The 21134-nt window shown below is 40.7% G+C and overlaps 1 protein-coding gene across 1 annotated transcript; it reads right to left on the bottom strand.

Annotated features, from left to right (window-relative positions):
• Positions 1 to 8091: 8091 nt before the first annotated feature.
• LOC111859704 (heat shock protein beta-1-like) lies at positions 8092 to 10774 on the bottom strand. The gene is made up of 3 exons (XM_023842657.2): positions 10318 to 10774; positions 9236 to 9299; positions 8092 to 8514 (listed from the first exon to the last, which is right to left on the bottom strand). Exons 1-3 carry the CDS (start codon positions 10721 to 10723, stop codon positions 8358 to 8360), a joined length of 627 nt encoding a protein of 208 aa, XP_023698425.1. The 5' UTR covers positions 10724 to 10774; the 3' UTR covers positions 8092 to 8357.
• Between the last annotated feature and the right edge of the window lie 10360 nt (positions 10775 to 21134).

Here is a 21134-nt window from a genome sequence, read left to right as displayed (position 1 = left end):
TCTTCTACATGACAGCAGCAGTCTAAGCAGGGAAACCCAGACTTCCCTCTCCCGGGACACATCATCCAGCTCCACCGGGGGAATCCCGAGGCGTTTCCAGGCCAGCCGAGAGACATAGTATTTCCAGCATGTACTGAGTCTTCCACGGGGCCTCCTCCCAATGGGACATGCCCGGAGCATCCAGGCCTGACCAGATGCCCGATTCACTTCATCTGGCTCCTCTCAATGCGGAGGAGCAGCGGCTCTACTCTGACTCCCTCCCGAATGACCGAGCTTCTCACCCTATCTCTAAGGGAGAGCCCAGCCACCCTGCGGAGGAAACCCATTTCAGCCGCTTGTATTCGCGACCTCATTCTTTCGGTCACTACCCATAGCTCATCACCATAGGGATGGGGTCCTTCCCTAAGTGGAGGAGTTTAAGTATCTCGGATAACATGTCATGTCATAAAGTTCATATCATCTTAGACTGGTTTCTTGAACATGACAATGAACTCAAATGGCCTCCACAGTCACCAGACCTCAATCCAATAGAGCACTTATGGGATGTGATGGAATGGGAGACTCGCAGCATGAAGGTGCAGCTGAGAGATCTGCAGCAACTGCATGACACTATCATGTCAACATGGACAAAAGTCTCTGATGAATGTGTCAAACATCATGTTGAACCTTTGCCATGAAGAAGAATTAAGGTAGTTCTGAAGACAAAAGGGGGTCCAACCCCGTACTATCAAGGCAAACCTAATCAGGTGACCAGAGAGTGTATTTTGCTGTTATAGCATAGTTATGGCAATTGTTCAGACTTAAGTGTTCATCACTCATTTAGTCGCGCTGGGAAACAATGGGGATTTGAATACTTTGATCCAGGCAGGACTTTTGTAATTGAGAAGCATAACTGGAACCTTTTTGAGTTTGTCTTTAATTTCAAATGGTCCCGATAACAGCAAGCGCAAAACGGCATGTTGATTACTGCTGCACCAGATCTCACGGACCCGCACAGTGAAAATGATGCACACAGGAGGAAAAATGTAGGGTTCACAAACAGATCTATTGTTTTTAAAAAAACAGACAACTTCACATTGGAAAAACATATAGATAATTTTTAGGAGATATAATTTAAAAGTATTCAGTATTCAAATTTTATAAAGTACAGTGGTACCTCAGTTCTTGAATTTCTTAAAAGTCGAACCAAGCAGTTCGAAAAAAAATTACGTAGAACTCGATCTGAATCTCAGAAGTCAAACCGTGAACGCCGACCTACTGTAAGATAACTTGTACGCGTGGGGAAATGAGTCACGCGGCACGTCTCTCGGCAAAAATGCTTCAGTCTCAGCCTTGCATTCGCTGTGATAGCATCCTGCATGTTTACACTAGCTGAATACATATATTTAGACAGTAAAAATACATTTAGACAATGATAGACAGTAACAGTAATTATTATATAATAAAATTAATTTAAAAATAAAGATTTCTTATTAATTATTTTAATAATTTCACCATGAAAATATTATTTGAATTCTGACTTTAATGTCAGAATTCTGACTTTAATCTCAGATTTCTGACTTTTTTCTCAGATTTCTGACTTTTTTCTCAGAATTCTGACTTTTTTCTCAGAATTCTGACTTTAATGTCAGAATTCTGACTATTTTTCTAAACTCAGAATTCTGAGATTAAAGTCAGAATTCTGAGATTAAAATCAGAATTCTGAGAAAAAAAGTCAGAATTCTGACATTAAAGTCATAATTCTGAGAAAAAAGTCAGAATTCTGAGATTAAAGTCAGAATTCTGACATTAAAGTCAGAATTCAAATAATATTTTCATGGTGGCCCTAATCCTCTTCCATACGTGCCCAGCGGGGACGGAACGAAGACAAAGGCGCAGACATCAGGGTATCGGGGAATACGAGGTTTAAAGGTAAGGCAGACAAAACGCAGATGGACAATACAATGACCGGACTGGGGAAACAAACTGAAACGCAGACGAAATACAGAGGACTAATGACAACAACCAGAAACAGCTGATTACACGGGGATTCCACACGGGGTTAATGAGGGAGCGTGGCACACGGAAGGAGCGGACGATTGGGGCAGGACACATTGTTTTTTTTTTTAACTTTACACATTGTTTGAATACATTAATTTTCTTACTTTACAAATTACTGTTTTGATAAATTTGCTTAGATGTGTTTAGTACAGTATATGCTTTTCTTGTTTTGTCCAGTTCATTTTGTGTTTAAATGCTAAAAAAACATATTTCGGTGTAATTTTTTGTCGCCTGGAACCAATTAATTGGTTTTCCATTATTTCTTATGGGGAAAATAAGATCAGAACTCGAACATTTTAGGATTCGATCTGAAGTTCTGAACGGATTAAGTTTAAGTTCTGAGGTACCACTGTAGCTGTATTCATGAATATAACTTTTAAAACGTACCACGAGCTGAATCTCAAATACTTACTCTTGTATTCTGAATACATAACAGCAGTGCTGGTATTCCGGTACAACCTAACCCAGGTCATGTCTTACCTGTATACTCATGCTGCTACTAACTGGTGCATAAAAATTTGGTTCACTATATGCAGTACACTGCGTATCACTTTGGATCAAAGCATCTAATAAATAGATAATAATAAAGTTTTAGCAAAAAAAAAAAGCGAAATGGAACATAATTAAGAACATAAGAAATTTACAAACGAGAGGAGGCCATTCGGCCCATCAAGCTTGTTTGGGAAGAACTTAACTAATAGCTCAGAGTTGTTAAAATCTTATCTAGCTCTGATTTAAAGGAACCCAGGGTTTTACAGTAGCTTCCACTACACTAGCAGGAAGACTATTCCATACTCTAACTACATGCTGTATAAAGAAGTGCTTCCTCAAATTTGTTTTAAAATGTTCTCCCGTTAATTTCCACTTATGGCCACGAGTTCTAGTATTAAAACTAATATTGAAGTAGCCATTTGGCTGAACAGCATCCAAACCTGTTAGAATCTTATAGACCTGGATCATGTCCCCCCTTAGTCTCCTTTGCTCAAGGCTAAACAGATTCAGCTCAGCTAACCTCTCCTCATAAGACATTCCTCTAAGACCAGGAATCATTCTCTTAGCCCTCCGTTGCACCTTTTCTAAGGCAGCAATGTCCTTTTTAAGGTACCTGTATGGTGACCAAACCTGCACACAATATTCTAGGTGGGGTTTTACCAAGGAATTATATAAATTAGGGGTGGAGCCGAACCCGAATACGGTATTCGGAAAGGCACAAATAATGTGTTTTTTACGAATACTTATTTCGAACAAATACTTAAAAAAATATTTGTATTCGGGAACAAGAAAAACTTTATATCAAAAAGCTGCGTTTCCTCTTGAGACCGCAGTGCATGCCCGGATGAGTGAGTGAGTGAGTGAGTTCAGGAGTCGGGGGGGGGGGGGTTGTAAAAGAGGTGACTGACACAGGCTGCTCCACACAGTAACAGAGAAGGCTCGGCTGAGCGAAAAAAGACTTAACTGTATCACTATTTTTGTTGAATAGATTTTTGTACCTTAACTGGGTTCCGGAGGCAGTTTATAACTTTCGGGAAGCAGAGTTTGATCGGGAGATTATTCCATTACGCTGCATTATTGACGTCTGCAATCAGGTGCTCTCATGTTCGCTCTGTTTACGTAGCTCTGTTAGCTCGCTAATTTAGACAATAGGCTGTTGACAGAGTAACGTTAACGTTTGGTTAAAAAGGTTAAAACAATGCTTGTGTAGTTGTGTCGAATTGTATGCACTTGTAGGAGTTATATGGTACGTTTAAGTTACTCTGTCTACTGCATATCCATAATTATTATAATGGATATAATTAAAGAATACTTACACTATAGCGTAAATTAGAAGTGCAACGCAAAAAAACTGGATTTTTACGCCTATTTTGAATTTTACTCGAATACGAATACAAATACAAATACTTTTCCCCCCTCAACAAATACAAATACAGATACAAATACCGGCTGCTTTGCACACCCCTAATATAAATGTAACATCACCTCCCTTGACTTAAACTCCACACACCTAGAGATATAACCCAACATTCTATTGGCCTTTTTTATTGCTTCCCCACACTGGCGAGAGTGGGACATGGAAGCATCAACATACACACCGAGATCTTTCTCGTAATCAGCTACCTTTATTTCAGTGGAACCCATAAAATATCTGTACTTTATATTTCTGCTCCCTGCGTGGATTACCTTACATTTATCTGTGTTAAATTTCACTTGCCAGGTATCAGCCCAGTTGTTAATTAAATCCAGATCCCGTTGTAGCCTCTCTGCTGCTAGATCAGTAGGCTATCCGTTACATCACCCACCTTGGTGTCGTCTGGTGTCGTCTTGGAGTCAATTAGAAGTACAATAAATGAAACGAAATTTGAGGTGTGGGTTATAGCTACATTGAATTTGATAACACTCAAATATTGAAAACACTAAAATATTTTGAGCTTGCTGATCATAAGAAGCTTCTGCTGATTTGAACCATGCTTCACAAAAAAGCCTCAGACAGCCTACTATCAGACATAGTTGATTTGCATAAAGCTGGAAATGGTTAGAAAATCACCTCAAACAGTTTAGATATTCATCAGTCTGCATATAGAGAAATAGTCTATAAATTGAGACAATTTAGAACTGTGGCTACTCTCCCTAGAACCACCTCAACTGCACACTCTACAGTTTTACTGGGAAAATTTTCTTTGGACTGCAGAATTGCTTGATAATAACATGCAGCATTACATATGATGTAAAAAGGGAACCGCATACCAACATGAAAACATCATCCCCACGAGTACAGTGGAGGGACAATCCCGAATTTGGACTGCTTTGCTGCTTCTGGGCCAGCTTGCCATCATCAAGGGGAAAATGAATTCCCAACATTATGAAGGTGTCCTATAGGATAGTACAGTACCAAGGGGGCTGTCTGCCAGCTGAAGCTCAGTGAAAGCTGGGTGATGCTGGAGGCCAATGACCTGAAACATCAAAGTAAATGTAAGTATTCCTACAGAGAGCAAGTTGGGGGAGGCATAAAGAGAATTTCTCCACAAGGAAAGTACCTATTATTATTATTATTATTATTATTATTATTATTATTATTATTATTATTATTATTGGTAGTCCGAGACTCCTGAATCTTGTGCAGGTCCGATCTGCAGTTCCCCATTACTGATACTAAAGGAGGTTCGACCAGTTATTAGATGCTCTGTTTCACTTATTTATTTCAAAATTTGAGCAATGTAATGAATATGCACAAAAACAATACAATAATTTGTGTGTTATTAGTTAAAACAGATGTATTTGTTCATTATTATACTAGAGATGTGTCAGATCAAGTTTTCTGACCAATTAATGCAGAAAATCAGTCAATTCCAAAGGCTTTACTTTTGACTTTATTTTTAGTCAATTTTATGCATTTGAAGAGTAAAAGTTAAATGTGAAATTAATATGGCAAAGTCGTTAGGATTTCACCTGCTGGATGAAGTGCTAAGAAGGATTTTACCCTTGAGAAAGGCAGGGGAGACCGGGGATGATTGTGACATGGGTTAGTTGTAACAAAGTCTATTTCTTCAGAAATCAGGTAGAAATCACATAACTGACTCTCCACAGGCTCAGTTTATTCTTTATTTCAGATGTGAAGAAGGAGCACCCTGTAACAAACACGCTCAGATTTGTAAGGAAAAAAGAAATATGAGGTAAAAGTAATTTTTTTGATGTGGTTTATTTTTGTGATAGCATTGCAAGCTTTGATATTCATTATTCAAGCTTAAATCATTTTTATTATGTGCCTACAGTATGTAAATATCTTTTATGCAAGGGAGTTGTGAGCTAATATTGTTGCTCTCAGCTGCAAGGTAAACTTGTTCATGGCCACCACATTTCTGCAACTGCCCACCAGGCACCTTCTCAAGCCCAGGAAACTTCTGTATTGTTTGCTTGGAATATTTCAAAGTCAAAGGAAAACTGGGTGAAATGCATAGACCAGGAGTGGGGAACCTGATCCACGGAGAGCCAGTGTGGGTGCAGGTGTTTGGGAAGACCTCTCACCCACGCTGGCTGTCATGGATCAGGTCTCCCACCCCTAGCATAGACTGTCCAAGGTGGGCCCATCAAACCTGTACATCAGCAGGAGATCAATACACCTGTCACCACTATGATTGTAATGATGACTAATATCACACACACATAGGTTTGTAATTATATCTTTGTGGTAACTCTCCATGGATTTCTATGGGGAAAACTCTAATTCCATCATGACGACCTTAACCCCTACCCAGCGATAACCTTAATTAAACATAAGTAACCAAACTAAATATAAGATTTCTGCCATTTTTACTTTTTTTGACTGCATTTTAAAATCTTTGTGGGGACCTGAAAAATGGTTGTAATTAACATACATTGCACACATATGCATACAAATCCCACAAATTTGGTTGATCCAATGAATAAATAAATAAATAACTTTTGACATTGTTTATAACGTTACATTTAACCCAGGGCTGTGTTACAGCTATCCCTGACTATAGGGTAAATTGTAACATTTCACTCCATGTGTTCTAAATCATTAATTTTCTGTTTGTTTGTGAGACAGAGATAATCCTGTGCCATTTCATAGAAGACACATGTAAGTAGTTTGTATCAAATTCTGAATGTGATTCCATAAAAGAGCTCCAAGGTACAGGCAAAAATGTAAAAAATGTTACAACCATCCCTATTAAATTTCTGCTCTAATAAGATAGCGTAAGATAAAATGTATTGATCCAAAAGAGACATTCTTGTGCATTAAACATAAATGGGTAGAATAGAATTCACTTTACAACAAAATTAGTATTTATTGCTACCATCGATTCTGACTGACCATGTTTGTTGGGCCTGTCTCATATCAATTAATTTTTTTACAATATATTGCACTTTCAATACAGCCTAGACCAAAAATGCACTCAGCTGCTTTAGTGTCATTTAGAGCAATGTGTTGAGAGTCTCAGTTCAAACTTTATAATGAACAGGACTATAAAGCATTTAAAGTGGTCTATAAATAGTATCCCCTGAAGCATGTGTTTAGGATTGCATCTGCTACGTGTATTACCCCTTTCAGTCACCTTAAAAGACCATTAAGCCAGGACTGGAACTTATTCTTTCCTATTAAAGTACTAAAGTACACCTTTTCTGCTTTATATTTATAGCTTAAGGCTAATTGTTAAGTATCTCGTCAGGCATCCTTCAGCAGGATGACCATTAGCCTTATGTCTGAAAGTCAGCAAAGCACAGTTATATATTAATCTAATTGTTGTTGAAAGGAACCCAGTATTCTGTTTACTGTTTTCTAAATTCAATCTGCTGAGTTGTGCTGTGGTGGGCAGCATGGTGGTGCAGTGGTTAGAACTGTTGCCTTGCACCTTTCTTGCCAGGGTTTGAGTCTCTGCCGTAGCTCTGTCTGTGTGAGTTTGCACATCCTCCCTGTGTTTTGCTGAGGTCAGTTGGAGTTACCAAATTGTCCATAATGTGTGAATGTGCCCTGTGATGGGCTGTAGCTTCTGGCATAGGCTCGGTACCCCCTGCCCCTTCTGGGATAGGCTTTGGACCCTCCCATCACAGGATAGGCTCAGCCCCCCCCCCCTGTAATCTCCAGACATGCAGCTAGACTCACTGGCTTCTTTCAAAATCAAAATCTGCAACCCGATCTTCATTTAACAGCATCTTATCTGTGTGACACTGACTGCCATTTCATCACCATATCATACATGTACAGTGAATTTTAATATATGAATTTTGAAATATATTTTTACTATTATAGACTGGAGTGTATACTTCGGCGATGATGGGGGGCTTTTCAAAGTTAACAAACTTTGTTAAATTACAGTTAAACCAGTAGGATTCCCCCCAATATCTGTATGAAACTTGTATCCAAAACTAGATTCCTTTAATAAAAAATGGATGCATGGATAAAAGCAGAAACCAGAAAATGACGACTTTAGGGGTTATTCCCACGATTTATACACATGCCCCCAGATTTGGCAGGAGTGTGAGTCAGTGACACAATTCTGTTTCACAAGTGACACCGGCATAGGAAGGCTGAGGCCAGTTTGGCAGGCTTTTATTTACCATTTTAAGAAACAATACAAGAAAAAAACCATTCAAAGAGAACACAAAAATGTAAACTATGTCAAAAGCGAGAGTCAGTTTGATTAATTACAAGTTAGATTAAAAAAGTGCTTAAAACATGCTGTAGTGCTTTTGACTATATGAAACAGATACTCCTACTAATGTATTCTGTATGCTTTTGTTGACTGCCATATTTATTTCTGTTTGGAGGGCAGTACTGTGACAGTTTTAATGCGATGCACCTATTTCTTCTCCTCGATGGTGGGCTTGGTCACTGTTACAGGAATGTTGACCTCAGCTGCCTGGATTGCCAGCTTGGGTAAAGGCACTTCCACAGTCAGCACGCCCTCAGGAGACAGGGATGACACAACCTTCTCAACGTCAACGCCAGGGGGTAATCTAACGCCAGAAGAGAGGATAATAAACCATTCTTGGTTACTGTTCTTCCAGCCAGTGTAGACTGTCAATAACATGATAAGCTAACCAAAGAAAAATGGGGGTCAGTATTGGTCCAAAGACTCCCCCAGAGGCAATTCAAGCTGAATGACCATATAAAGTCATGTGTGTACTGTTGATAGGCTCCAGCTCCAGCTTACATCAGATGAATGGAATCTGTCTTTCTACCTCATAGCTATTTTGAAGTGCACTGCTTTAGACGGCAATCTCATAGCATGCTCCTAGTCTTAGGTAAGCCCTGTGTATGCTAATTTGAACAACCATAAAGAAAGGCTTATTGTATAATTTTGCCCAGTGTTTCTCAACCTAGTCCTCAGGTACCCCAAGACAGTCCATGTTTTTGCTTCCTCTCAGCTCATGGTTGGAACCATGGACATGGAATAATCTGGAGAACAACCTAAAATTAGCCAAATTTATTTTAGTTGATTAATTTATAGGTCAGTGTGTTTCAATGGCTGTCTAATGTGTGGATTTTTATGTCATATTGTATATGCTGTATTTTTAACGTTGCTTGACCAGGTCTCTCTTGTAAAGGAGATTTTTAATCTCAGTGGGACTTCCTGGTAAAATAGAGGTAAGAATAAATAAATAAAACTGGATGGGAGCAATAATGTGGGCTGTCTGGGAGTTCCTGAGGACCAGGTTGGCTAGGAGAGATACTTACGTGTATTTCCTGGTGAAGCATCTGGAAATGAATCCATGCTCATCCCTCCTCTCCTCATGCTTCCCTGTAGATAAGGTAAAACGGCACAGCTGCCATCAGCGCAGTATGCAATATACTCAAGATTAGCATCGATATGTGTGTATGTGTACAACCAGCTTCCCTACTCTTTGGGTAACGTCCCTCCCAACTGGCTCTTGCACAGTCCCATCAGCTGATGCAGAAATGCAGCCCCTGGTAACGCTTTTGTTTGCTTTGACTACTGGCCCCATCAGAAGTGACATTACTGACCTCTGCCACCTGAGGCTTTGAGCTAATCTCTGTCCTTTTCTACTAAGCTCCTGTGAGCCCCATGGAGACCTCAAGCACAAGAATGATATAGTCCAGCAGTGTAATATTTAGTTCAGTTTCCATATTTGTGTCAGCTTTCATTTGAAAAGCACAATGATTTGTTTTCTCTCTGCCATCCATGTAAGTATACATCTAAAGCTGCTACACCTTCACAGTTGTTAAACACAGTGTTTGGTAATTGGTATGACGTGGTTTATATATGAATTACAATATGAATTCACTTCGCATGCTGTATATGAGAGGATTTCAGGAACAGTGAATTGTTGGACTTTTGACAGTCAGCAGAAATCTTTTTCAGTAGCAGTGAATGAGTTGCCGGCTACCAGTTAAATTGCTCCGCTTTACACCCAGTGTATGCAGGAGGATTGTGTTAGATAGCAAGAGAAGTGAAGTCACATCTATACCAAAGCATAGTGTGTCACCACCTTCTCGCCAGTGCATTTGCAGTGGTTATGCAGACCAAATGGCAGAACAACTGGCTTATGAACCTTATTAGGTACACCTGCCTCCCAAATAGAGTCTCTGGGTGTCAGATGATTGCATCATATAAAAACCATTTCTGTATACAAAGTTTACAGTGTGGTAATAGGTCCATTTCTAATCAGCAGGAAAACCTTATCATGGTAATGATCAGATGCACACAGATCAGCATGGAAAACCAGAGTACATGACAGCATGCAGAACACTGAAAGCAGCTCTCAGATTATACAAGAAAAGTAACACTGTATACTCACCGGTGATCTCCAGCACCCCACCCATGGTCTTCACAACCAGTTCCTCAGGGGAAAAGTGGTTGACATCCAGGCTAACTTTCCACTGGTCCTGTGACTGCTTGACCTCAGAGATGCCACTGCTGAGTTGACGGGACAGGACACGAGAATAGGGGGACAGCAGCGGAGTTGTGGGGTTACTTGCAGGGTGGAAGGGGCTGAGAGGACCAGCAGAAGCCCCTACCTCAGAGGTGGACACTTGGGGACGAAGATAGCCGGGCCAGTACGTGCTGGGCCACTGGTGCCAGTCCTCGGGGATGGCAGGCATACCAAAAGACTGGTCAAAGAGGCGGCTTCCATGATGCCAGTCCCGGAATGGGTCCCAGCTCGGGTGACGCAGGAACGAGAGGGGCACGTGTCTCTCAGACATGCTGGTGAAAGGACTTCCTCAGCCTCTGGCGACTCTGGTGATTGCCCCTCATTCGCTTGCTTTTTATACTTTTCCACAGCCCTCCCTAACTATTTATGGAAGGGTCGAGTCTAACTATTCATGGTGTATGTACTACTGGAATGGAACGCGACTGAAAAGGCCACTCTAGCACAGCAGCTTGACAAATCTCTGTCTTGGCTCTAGTGCTACAGAGGGAGTCCAAGTCTCTGTCAGCCACAGCTTCTCCCAGCTGTGACACAAAGAAGGTCACATCTCTCAGCTAAATAGAAACTAGCATTTGTTTCTCATAAGCACTGTGATGGGAGCACAGCAGCAGAATGTAATAATTTAATCTGGAAGAAGGCAAGATGTTTTTGCCCACAAACATTACTACTCATCTGGGTTGCCCTACAGATCCTTTCCATGCATCAAATTCAACTGACCACCACTGGTTGATTGTTCTGGCCATATTTTCATCAGTTACCAAATACACACAGTCTTAAGTAAGATAAGAACATAAGAAATTTACAAACGAGAGGAAGCCATTCGGCCCATGAAGCTCGTTTGGGGAGAACTTAACTAATAGCTCAGAGTTGTTAAAATCTTACAGTATCTAGCTCTGATTTAAAGGAACCCAGGGTTTCAGCTTCTGCTACACTAGCAGGAAGACTATTCCATACTCTAACTACATGCTGTGTAAAGAAGTGCTTCCTCAAATTTGTTTTAAAATGTACTCCTGCTAATTTCCACTTATGGCCACGAGTTCTAGTATTTAAACTAATATTGAAATAGCCATTTGGCTGAACAGCATCCAGACCTGTTAGAATCTTATAGACCTGGATCATGTCCCCCCTTAGTCTCCTTTGCTCAAGGCTAAACAGATTCAGCAAGGTAACCTCTCCTCATAAGACATTCCTCTAAGACCAAACCTGCACACAATATTCTAGGTGGGGTCTTACCAAGGAATTATATAAATGTAACATCACCTCCCTTGACTTAAACTCCACACACCTAGAGATATAACCCAACATTCTATTGGCCTTTTTTATTGCTTCCCCACACTGGCGAGAGTGGGACATGGAAGCATCAACATACACACTGAGATCTTTCTCGTAATCAGCTACCTTTATTTCAGTGGAACCCATAAAATATCTGTACTTTATATTTCTGCTCCCTGCGTGTATTACCTTACATTTATCTGTGTTAAATTTCGTCTGCCAAGTATCAGCCCAGTCGTTAATTAAATCCAGATCCCGTTGTAGCCTCTCTGCTGCTAGATCAGTATCTGCTACACCACCCACCTTGGTGTCGTCTGGAAATTTAACCAGTTTACTGTATGTATTGGTGTCAATATCATTAATGTAATTTAGGAACAGTAGTGGTCCTAAAATTGAACCCTGCGGTACCCCACTATGAACACAGGCCCACTGTGACATTGTGCTTCTAATAACTACTCGCTGCTTCCTGTCAGTTAACCAGTTTTCGATCCAAGCTGCCACAGTTCCTAAAATCCCTGCAACTTCGAGCTTTAGCAAGAGCCGTTTGTGGGGGACAACATCAAAGGCCTTCTGGAAATCTAAGTATATTACATCGTCAGCCTTTTTTTGATCAATTTCACTTGTAGCTTCCTCAAAGAAGTCAAGTAGATCCATTAAACAGGATCTACCTCTCCTAAATCCATGTTGGCTATCCCTCAGAATGTTATTTGCATCCAGGTAATCTACCATTTTCACTTGGATTATAGCTTCCATTATTTTTCCAGTAATGCTAGTTAAACTGATTGGCCTATAGTTTGCTGGATTACTTCTATCCCCTTCACACAGTTATACTTAATCATTGACCTTTTGCCTATGGTGTGCTGGTACACTGTAGAGCAGGTTGTTTGTTATGGACAATCCAATAATATAATCTCATTATAACCATTTTGGAGGTTAGTATACAAATGTCTGCATATACAGGCAGTCCTCTAGTTAAGATTATTCAACGTACAGACAGTTCATACTTATGAACTTTATGGACTGCCATTATGTCTATTGCGCTAAAAATTCAAGTTAAATATAATGGCTTGTAATAACGAATGCACACATTACTTTGTGACACTTGTGAAAACATTGTGCTTCTTCAGCAGTTTGTTGGTTCAAGGTACAGTGCAGTACTATATGTAGTTACTTTTATTAGTACTTTATTATTATTTTTATTATCATTAATATTATTATTACTTTTACTTTGTACTATATTATTCTTTTCCCGACAAATACAAATTTGACTTCAAGACAAACTTAGGGAAGGGATTTGTAACCTGGGGACTAATCTCTGACACACCTTGGTGCATATTATTTATATAGGCCTACATGTTGCATGAGAATATAACAGAGTAATTTGCAAGAACAACAACAACAACAACAAATTTATTTTTGTATAGCGCATTATCACAACATTACATTGTCCCAAAGCGCTTTACAGCATCCCCACCCAAAGCCCCCAGTGAGTAAGCCATAGGCGACAGTGGCAAGGAAAAACTCCCTAGAAGGAAGAAACCTTGGGAGGGACCAGACTCAAAGGGGGAGCCCATCCTCCAGGGGCCGGCAGGGAGAGTCAAATACAGTGTAGTCTGAAACACAAACGCAGAGTAGGGGGGAGATGACAAGCCGGTGCCAACACTTCCTCCAATCGCCAGGCAGCCAGAAGGCAGGGAGCGGGTCGTACAAGGAAGATGACACTGGCAGAACGGCGAGCTGGATGCACGGTCGTCATTGGCAGTGGCGACGTCACATGTTGCAGGGTGTGCTGGACATCTTGATAGATTGAAGGCTCCAGGTAGCACCACCCAGGAGAAGGTGGTGGAAATAAATGCAATTAGTCAAAGTAAGGGAGACTATAGGCAGTGCTAAAAGTTAGATGAGTGCAATATGAAGTGCAATGCTCCGGCAGATATGGCTATGGCAGCATAAGTAGGAGGGAGAGGCAGGTGGGAATGCAGGCATGGGGAGTCCCTGAAATGTCAGCACTCCAATCCCACAAGCAATTGTGAAGCTAGAGTGACAGCACTGTCAATTCAGTTTATCCAAAGCCAATGGCACCGATCCCCACCCAGCTCTACACCTCACACTATAGGTTTAACTGGGAGTGAGAAGCTAGCTAGAACTAGTGTCCCTATAAGCTAAACTAAAAAGGTGTGTTTTTAGTCTAGACTTGAACATTGAAAGTGAGCCTGAAAGAAGGCAATGTGCCTTCACATATTTGTGGCCATGAAGATGCCCTCCATATGAACAAGTTTGCTCATCTAAATTCTATGAATATCAACATAGGTAATGCCTTCAGAATGTAAAATACACATCCTTTTTTTACTTTTTTGTATTTTTCATTTTGTACCAGAGTACTATTATGCCAATAATAGCACCAGGCTGAAGCACTCAACTTTGGCAGCTTGGAATCCATCTGACATATGGTATTTTCATTATACTATAGCTCGAAGGCGACTCTTGGGGGTGTAAGGTGAGACGGTCAATCATTCATCCAGGTAAAAAAAAGTTTGTAAAATACATAACAAACACATTTACTGTAACTTATTATTACACAAATGAATAACATGAGCTTTATTTTTAAATACACATTTTCAGTATAATTTAATTTCAGCTTGGTATTATTTATAGGGGGTGGTGTGGTGGTTTGCACTGTTACCTCACGCCTCTGGAACCTGGGTTCAAGCCTCCGCCAGAGTTCCATGTGTCTGGAGTTTGCTTATTCCCATTGTATCCTCATAGGGTTTCCTCTGGGTACTCTGGTTTCCCCCCACAGTCCTAGAACATGCTGAGGCTAATTGGAGTTATCAAACTGCCCAGAGGTGTGAATGTGCCATGGGTTGGCATCCCATCCTATGTGGGTCCCTGCCTTGTGCCCATTGGTTCCAGGACTCCCCCTCCCCCACAACACTAAATAGGATGATTGGTTTCATAAAATGGATGTATGTTCAAATAGCATTTTCTACCGACCAGTAGGGGGTGCAATTTCACCCCCGTAATATTCACATATTATAGCTAATACTACAGTGAATTTATTAATGTTTTTTTTCAGAATAATGAAAATATTATAAGGTATGAACAATTGATAGTGATGCTGTGATTGTGGAGTTTGTAAGATGGAAAAAATAGGGGCAAAATATTTGATGATTATCAAGAAAAATTAGTAAGTGCTCTTCAGTATTTCATGCAGTCTAAAAATTAATTCTTGCAATGTTCCATTGATAAGATATAAAACATGTTCACAGTCTTATCAGCCATGCAACAGCTATTACCATGGCAACATAGCTTGCAGCTCAGTTCCATTTCTTTCTTATAGCAGTAATGATGTCTGTTTATTGAATGGAATGGGTGATCAATATCTTTTTTAGAGCAGGAGTCCAAATTGGTGTTTTGTTCTTTTTTTGGAAATTGCTTTTTATATTATAATTGTAAAGAACTTTTACTATTATTTATTATCTAAGGCATAATTTTAGTTAGAGCAATATGACCTCAAATTTGGAGCCTTTGATTCTCATCCCTGTGTATGTTTGAGGTCTTAGTCAGATAAGGCCAGAAGCATAACATTATCTGCAAGTAGAAGGGATATCAAATTTGGCCCCCAAACTGGATACCCTTCCAGGTGTTTCTGTACCTTGATGACCTGTCCATGAAAATCATCAACGGCAGAGGAGACAAGACACACCCAATGCCAGAGGGCATCACCCACTCTGAATGGCTTTTATTTTGTGCCAAGGATGTGGACACAAACCGTTCATACAGGGACCAAATAGCCCCATAACATTTCAGCACTGCCCACAGGGACTTTTTAGCACGCAGTAGCACACAGGGACAGTATGTGCTGGGGCACACATTCAGAAACCTTCTCCAAGTGTACAGCAAGGGCATTCCCAGGTTGGCATTCGTGTCAGAGCACTTGGGGGGTCCACTGGTGGGCAGCTGTGGATGGGGGGATTGTGCCAATGTGTTTGTTTGGCAACTGATTCATTTGTGTTGGCACTGCCCACTCCGTGCCCACCCATAGCCATACATACTGTTTACATGTATGTACAGTATATATACTTTGACAGTGAGTATTATAAACTTCAATGAGAATACATGCTCTCCTGTAGATGGCAGTGTCACTCTGTTGTTAATACTGAAAAACACAAAAATTATTGTCATTCTTTAAACAATGGATGTCATTCTTTGCAATTCCTTTAACAAATTAAGTTCTGTCTCCTTCTTGTACAGATGAGACGCTAAGCTTTCACTGGTCTCCGTGCATAATCACATGAAATTGAGTGATAAACTACCATCATTTTAGCTTTATTCAGGAGCACAGAACTTTGAAACCACATCTATAACTACACATCCACTTATGCAGATCTTATCCTTGCAAATGATAAAACCATTTTTAGCTGAGATGAGAAATAATTTTAAGACATGTTTGGTCTTTTTCACCACTGCTCTGTGCTGAATTATTGGGCAAGACTTTATTTGTCAACAGGTACTAACATGTCAGGGTCAGCTCCTCTTGTCCCAGTCTTTCGTGTCCCTTCCCTGTTTGGCCAGCAGGCGTTGCTGACCATCCCGTCCCTCCTGTTGTCTGTCTTTGTGTTTTTCCCATCTCCTTGTTGGCCGCATGGTTAAACTTGTTGAGCATGCAGCTGCCTATGAACTCCTCTGTCATGTGTTTTATCCCGCCTCCTCTGTTTTTTGTAGATTTTGTTCCCTTGTGTTTCAATTGAATCAGTTTTCAGGTTCCTGTGTTTTGATTTTGTTTTTTTGCCTTTGTGCCCTTGATTGTGTTTCTACCGGTCTGTCATTCATAGTGTTGCATTCTGCTTCCTTGTTTCTGTCAGTTTCTTAGTTTTCCCCTCCCAGTCCCTTGATTTAATTATTAGTTTCATCTGTGGTCTCCTTTCCCAACCCTTGTTAATTAGTCTCACCTGCCCTGTGTTAGTCTTGTTACCCCTTAATATTTAAGTCTCTGCCTGAGTTCAGTCCCTTAGTGCTTCATTGTATGATGTATGTTGCCCGCCCACCTGCCCACCTGCCCCTTACTGCCCCTTACTGCCCTGACCCCTTAGTCTTTGTTTATCCCTTTTAGCTTTTGACCCATCATAGTCCTTTTTGTTTTTTGTAGTGTTCCTGGTGTTTTCTGTTTTTGTTAATAAACCCCTGTTTCCCTGCAAGCCGCAAGTGGGTCGTTCACCCCCTTCCCAGTCTGCACCATGCCACGCCTTCGCCCTAAATCTGCCCTGGTCCATGACACTAACATAATTAACACAAGGCATCCTTTATGTGCTAAAAACCTCTGGAGGAAACATGCTACACCAGGTCTGAGATATTTGGGACATTTAATTACTTCTTGCTATTCATTAGCAAGGGGCCGCATAAGGAGAAGGCACTGTGGCTTCACACTTCCAGGGTCTGAGTTTGAATCCTATGCCAGGGTATCGGTGGAGTTTGCATGTTCTCTGGAATCCTTGTATTTAGGCGGCTCTGTGTGACACTTATGCATGTTGCCAAGAAAAGCAAATCTTAATGTCCTCTCCAGTTCTGAGACATATGGCCCCACAGTGACAAAAGGGAACATCCGCCAACAAACAGTTGGAATGGGCAAAAACTCTGCTGGACATTTAAGTAACCAAAATTCATTTCATGTGAATTGTGAAAATAATGTTTGTAGTATTTGGCAAAGTAAATTAATTACGTTTGAATAAGTTCAAAATTAAAAGATAATAATTGTCACGATCCGCTCCGTCCGCTCCTAGTGTGTGCCACGCCCCCTCATAATCCACGTGTGCTTCCCCGATTGTGCCCAGCTGTTTCCTGTTTCTTTTGCATTGTTCTGTGTATATCAGTCCACATCTCCCCTTGTTCCCCAGATCGAGCATTGTAGTGTCAGAGTGTTGTCCGTCTTTTGTGCATTAAACTCAGTTTACCTGACGTTCTGGCTGCACTTCGTCTGCTTCCCGACTCGCCCGTCTCCGAACGTGACAATAATGAAGATAAAAAGTCAATTTGTTTTACTGTTTAACCATTTTTAAAATCAATGTGTATTTATTTTCTTTTAGAAAGTTTTTTTTGTTTAATTTTTAAATTGTTTTTATTATTTCAGTTCAGGCTTTCCAGTGGCTCATGATTTTATACATGCTATATATGCAAAGCCGGACACAGATGTCAGTGTCTGCTTCTCTCTCCTCAGACTTTATCACACACTGGGAGCACGACGCTGTTTGTCTGTAGGCACATAGCTGACAGGAGGCATTGATGCTGAGCAATGAGAGGGAGTAATGCCCAGCAATGTAACTCACCAGAGGGAATACAAGTCAATTCCATGTTCCTTGGGCCTCTTTCCAGGGATAGATATATGACAATGTGTGTTAATGTTCTTTTTAGCTAGTGGGCGTAAATGTCCCCTGGACTCCTGTTGTGTGAGTTTGCAGACAGGGCTATGATGTTTTTCTGTTACGTGTTGATGTGAATACTGATAGCTTTGCAGGGCTGCTGAGATATGCACATAAAGGTACAGTATACACTATGCATGTATTATAAATTATAATATCCTGTGATCCTGACCATGATAAGTGCTTAGATGATGGATGGATGGATGGATGGTTACTGTTAAGCTACATATCTGACATCAATCCCACCTCTGCCCTCTATGGAGTCAGCATGTCTATCTCTCTGTTAGCATCTCTTTTAGGAGGTAGCATGTTCCTCCTGTGTCACATAGTCTCACCCAGTCCAAACATGTGCAATCATGTAATTAGCATCTCTAAATAACCCATAGTGTATGTATGTGTGGTCTGAATGGACATGCCTCCAGTCAGGGTGTACGTGTCCTATGCTGCCTGGAATAGGTTCCAGACCCCATAGTTATGATGCATTCTGGTGCCCTTTAAAGACAACAGGCTCTTTATGACTCTGCCTTCAATAATCAGTTAAAGAATATGGCTACATGGATAGATGTTTACATTTATTGTTATGGAATAAATAAAGCTTTGAAACCCAGAGGAGCTGTGGTCAGGAATTCCATGGGGGAGAAAAGTGGTGAGGACCTTTTGATCAGCTGGTGATGTGTGCATTCTCAGAGCCTGGTAGTCTTACCTCACGTTATGCATGAGATATTTAGCTATGTTATATTAGACATAATGAATTTTTGAGACAACTGTAAATCATTAAACCATCAAAGAGAGGGTTTACACATCAATTACAAATATTATTACAGTAGATGGTCATTAGGTCCATCACCCTCTTCATGTTAAACTGCTTCAAAAAAATAATTTAAGCTGAAAAAGGGATATCAAGTGAGTACATAAAAGGGAAATAGAACAACTGTGTGCAAAAGGAGCATCTCAGAACATACATCTCCTCCCTGTCATTGTGGTCTGTCAAGAAAACTGCAGCAGTATGACAACGGAGCTCCAATCCAAATGAGAAGTGGCTTGAGTGGCCAGGTATTCACCAATTTTGGTGGAAAAACATTGACTCGTCTGATGAATCCCAGTTCCTGTTGTTTCATGCTGAAGGATAGAGATAGATTTGCCATAAACAGCATGATCCCATGTTACCATATGCCTGGTCTCAATTCACAGGCTTGTGAAGGTATTGTGGTTGTGTGGAAAATGTTTTCTGGGCACCTATTGAGTCTCTCCATATGAAATGACATATGCTGCATTCCACAGTGTATCCAGACATTAAAAATGACTAGATGCATCCCATCATGGATGCAGTTTACACTTTCTAACATCAAGCAGGATAATATGCAATATTATTAAGCATGCCCAAAAAAAACAATGGGAATATTAGTTTGAGTAGCATGCTAGGAACCCAGACCTCAACCCAGCACAGAATTTGACTGCAGGAAGAAAGTACGACTGTCACAATGCCATTGCATCAGTATGGTTCCACACCCCCCTTACACTATTCCTACACCCTATGTAATCCATCGAGCAGAATGTAGGGGTCCTAATATCCACCAGTTATAGAAACTATCAAGACAAGGGGTCAGCCCCTTCAGTCCTAGAGCACCATATATATCATTCACAGCTGTTTTTAGTTTTATTGAGATAATTATTGAGTTACCTCATGATTCAAGGGTAAGTTAAATTTAAATGTACTCCAATGTTGGCACCTGAGAGCCTGAAACTTCAGGTCTCAGTTTATTTTTGGGTCCTATCTGTAACAAAAAAGAACACGGTGAGACAAACACAGATAATACAAAAGTAGTCCTATCGTGTTTCAAAAATGACAATTGTAAATATGCTTTTATAGTAAACATCATATGGCACAAAGGAAATAAAATAGAACCCAGGTCCACAAAAGAAAGCTTAACTTTATTGATTTGTACATGACTAAATAAACTAAATTAGAGAACTAGCAGGTATCAATTAAGATATCAAAGATTTACAGACACATATACATACACTCACCTAAAGGATTATTAGGAACACCATACTAATACGGTGTTTGAACCCTTTCGCCTTCAGAACTGCCTTAATTCTACGTGGCATTGATTCAACAAGGTGCTGAAAGCATTCTTTAGAAATATTGGCCCATATTGATAGGATAGCATCTTGCAGTTGATGGAGGTTTGTGGGATGCACATCCACCACATCCCAAAGATGCTCTATTGGGTTGAGATCTGGTGACTGTGGGGGCCATTGTAGTACAGTGAACTCATTGTCATGTTCAAGAAACCAATTTGAAATGATTCGAGCTTTGTGACATGGTGCATTATCCTGCTGGAAGTAGCCATCAGAGGATGGGTACATGGTGGTCATAAAGGGATGTACATGGTCAGAAACAATGCTCAGGTAGGCCGTGGCATTTAAACGATGCCCAATTGGCACTAAGGAGCCTAAAGTGTGCCAAGAAAACATCCCCCACACCATTACACCACCACCACCAGCCTGCACAGTGGTAACAAGGCATGATGGATCCATGTTCTCATTCTGTTTACGCCAAATTCTGACTCTACCATTTGAATGTCTCAACAGAAATCGAGACTCATCAGACCAGGCAACATTTTTCCAGTCTTCAACTGCCCAATTTTGGTGAGCTCGTGCAAATTGTAGCCTCTTTTTCCTATTTGTAGTGGAGATGAGTGGTACCCGGTGGGGTCTTCTGCTGTTGTAGCCCATCCGCCTCAAGGTTGTGCGTGTTGTGGCTTCACAAATGCTTTGCTGCATACCTCGGTTGTAACGAGTGGTTATTTCAGTCAAAGTTGCTCTTCTATCAGCTTGAATCAGTCGGCCCATTCTCCTATGACCTCTAGCATCAACAAGGCATTTTCGCCCACAGGACTGCCGCATACTGGATGTTTTTCCCTTTGCACACCATTCTTTGTAAACCCTAGAAATGGTTGTGCGTGAAAATCCCAGTAACTGAGCAGATTGTGA

Source organism: Paramormyrops kingsleyae, chromosome 17 (genome assembly GCF_048594095.1).
Source record: "Paramormyrops kingsleyae isolate MSU_618 chromosome 17, PKINGS_0.4, whole genome shotgun sequence".
NCBI classification, from domain to species: Eukaryota; Metazoa; Chordata; class Actinopteri; order Osteoglossiformes; family Mormyridae; genus Paramormyrops; species Paramormyrops kingsleyae.
This window is presented reverse-complemented; position numbering and strand designations above follow the sequence as displayed.

What these genes read in the sequence shown, in the direction of transcription:
- LOC111859704 (XM_023842657.2), bottom strand. Translation starts at nt 10,723, where the DNA reads ATGTCTGAGAGACACGTGCCCCTCTCGTTCCTGCGTCACCCGAGCTGG. An exon ending in TGGGGTGCTGGAGATCACCG is followed by an intron (nt 9,300 to 10,317) that starts GTGAGTATACAG and finishes CCTTATCTACAG; the next exon opens with GGAAGCATGAGGAGAGGAGG. An exon ending in TGCTTCACCAGGAAATACAC is followed by an intron (nt 8,515 to 9,235) that starts GTAAGTATCTCT and finishes TTCTGGCGTTAG; the next exon opens with ATTACCCCCTGGCGTTGACG.